We start from the raw sequence: 1,788 nt of genomic DNA, 5'->3' as shown, positions 1-1,788 counted from the left end.
GACAAGCACAGAGATTTAAAATCCCGTTCATAAAAAATACATCCCATCTGTACAGTGTGTAACATCCTTTTTACAGTATTTACAGCAGCAGTCGGGGCAGAGGCACTTGGGGTGCAGGCAGGGGCCTTATTTGAGGCTACTCGTGCAAAGCGGAGGGCCAGCAGTGGTTGTCACTGCCTGCGACAGATGCTACTGCGGGAACGGGCTTTCCTGACCCAGGAGGGGACACCAAGGTCTCACTGATGTACTGCAAGCTGATCTTCCCTAAAAATCACCCAGGGTTTCTCCTCCAGCTTCAACAGGGGCATAGACCCCCACCCACCCCCAAACCCACCCAGTCACAAGAGCTGCCAGCCCCCCTCGTAGGGCAAAACCTGGTGCCCTCACCAAGAGCTCTTCTCATCTCAGTGCTGGCAGAGTCCTGCCCTGCACACAGGAGCGGAGCAAGGCCCAGCCACCATCACAGCCCAGCTGCTCGTCCCGTTGCTGGATCAGCCCCCGGCGCGGAGCAGCATGGCACGGGAGAGCAGTGGTCCACGCAGGCGGTGGGTGGCAGGGGCACAGAAGCAGAGGGTGCATCGGGGAGGCACGGGGCTCATCTGCTGTGGGTCCTCCTCTCCAAACTTGCCACCAAAACCACATCTCACATCTCTGCAGGATGATCAAGGGGCAAAAAAAGATCAGTGAGATGACTGTCGGGGGGAGGAGGGCTGCACGGTGCACTGGCCCCCCCAGGCATCACCAGCAGCAGGGTTAGAGCAGCAAACTGCTGGGGGGGGGCTCTGGTCCCCTTCCTGCTCCACTGCCTCCCGGTATGACTCAGGGCCAGCAGAAGCAGCACTTCCCATTAGCCACGGCATTTTGGACACTCAGAAGGGAAGGGAACAGATACTGAGAACTGTGAGTTATGCAGTCTGCCTAGGGGGAAATATTTTATTATTTTTTTTTAAATCAAGTTCTCTTTGCCTCCAGCCTGTCACCCAGGGACCCCTTTGGAGAGGAAGTGTGGCCCCTGCCTCAGTTTCCCCAGCAAGGAAGCTACTGGGGACCAGCCAACCTCACAGGACTGCAGAGCTGCCTGGGTAAAGCTGCCAGAGATGCCCAGCATGGCACCACCACCTTCCCCAGGGGTACCTGCAGCCAAGCCCTTTACCAGGAGGAAAACATCTGCAGGAGGAGACTGTGACCCACCCGTGCTCCCTGAGGGCTGGGATTCCCCGCTCTGCCATGGCACAGACCCTCTGAAGCGGTTCCCACTGTGCAGGTGCAGAAGTCTCACTCCGAGAGCTGCCCACGGCTTTGCTCAGTGCCAACATGCCCCAAGGGGCACTTCCACAGGCACGTGTTAGGTGGTACTTATCGAGTCTGAACCCTCACTTTCCTCCCTCCAGATGGGGTATTTCCACAGGGCTGATTTTTTCCAGGCTGGGGTATACCACAAGGAAAAACACTCTTTTCCTCCTGCTCACCTTCCCCCCCATAGCAAAGAGAAGCCTTTGAGCAGCAGTCGGAGGGATGCTGTAGGCAGAGAGCCACAAGCATCTGTACATCTTCCTGAAAACATCAATAGCTCTGCAGGTTGCGCTGTTTGGCCACCTTTTTTGCAGGCCTTCATTGTCAGGACCAACCTGGCCTTCACACCCCCAGTCCCCTCCACCAGGACGGTACCTCCATCTCCACTTCACCAGTTGGGGGAAACTGAGGCACCAGAGAGGGGAGACACTCAAGCAGTGGAATTTCTGCCCCAGCTGAAAGAGCTTGAAGGGGGATGGGGGGGGGGGTGACACC

At 57.2% G+C, this 1,788-nt stretch overlaps 1 protein-coding gene across 1 annotated transcript in view; it reads right to left on the bottom strand.

The window, feature by feature from the left end:
• Window positions 1-1,788, bottom strand: part of RGCC (regulator of cell cycle) — a 4,149-nt gene continuing 2,361 nt past the window's right edge. The window contains exon 4 of the mRNA XM_009273391.2: window positions 1-651. Within this exon, the coding sequence (XP_009271666.1) occupies window positions 644-651 (8 nt within the window). The 3' untranslated portion in view covers window positions 1-643. The remainder of the gene's footprint in view (window positions 652-1,788) is intronic.

Source organism: Aptenodytes forsteri, unplaced genomic scaffold, assembly GCF_000699145.1.
Source record: "Aptenodytes forsteri isolate BGI_AS27 unplaced genomic scaffold, ASM69914v1 Scaffold191, whole genome shotgun sequence".
Taxonomy (NCBI): domain Eukaryota; kingdom Metazoa; phylum Chordata; class Aves; order Sphenisciformes; family Spheniscidae; genus Aptenodytes; species Aptenodytes forsteri.
This window is presented reverse-complemented; position numbering and strand designations above follow the sequence as displayed.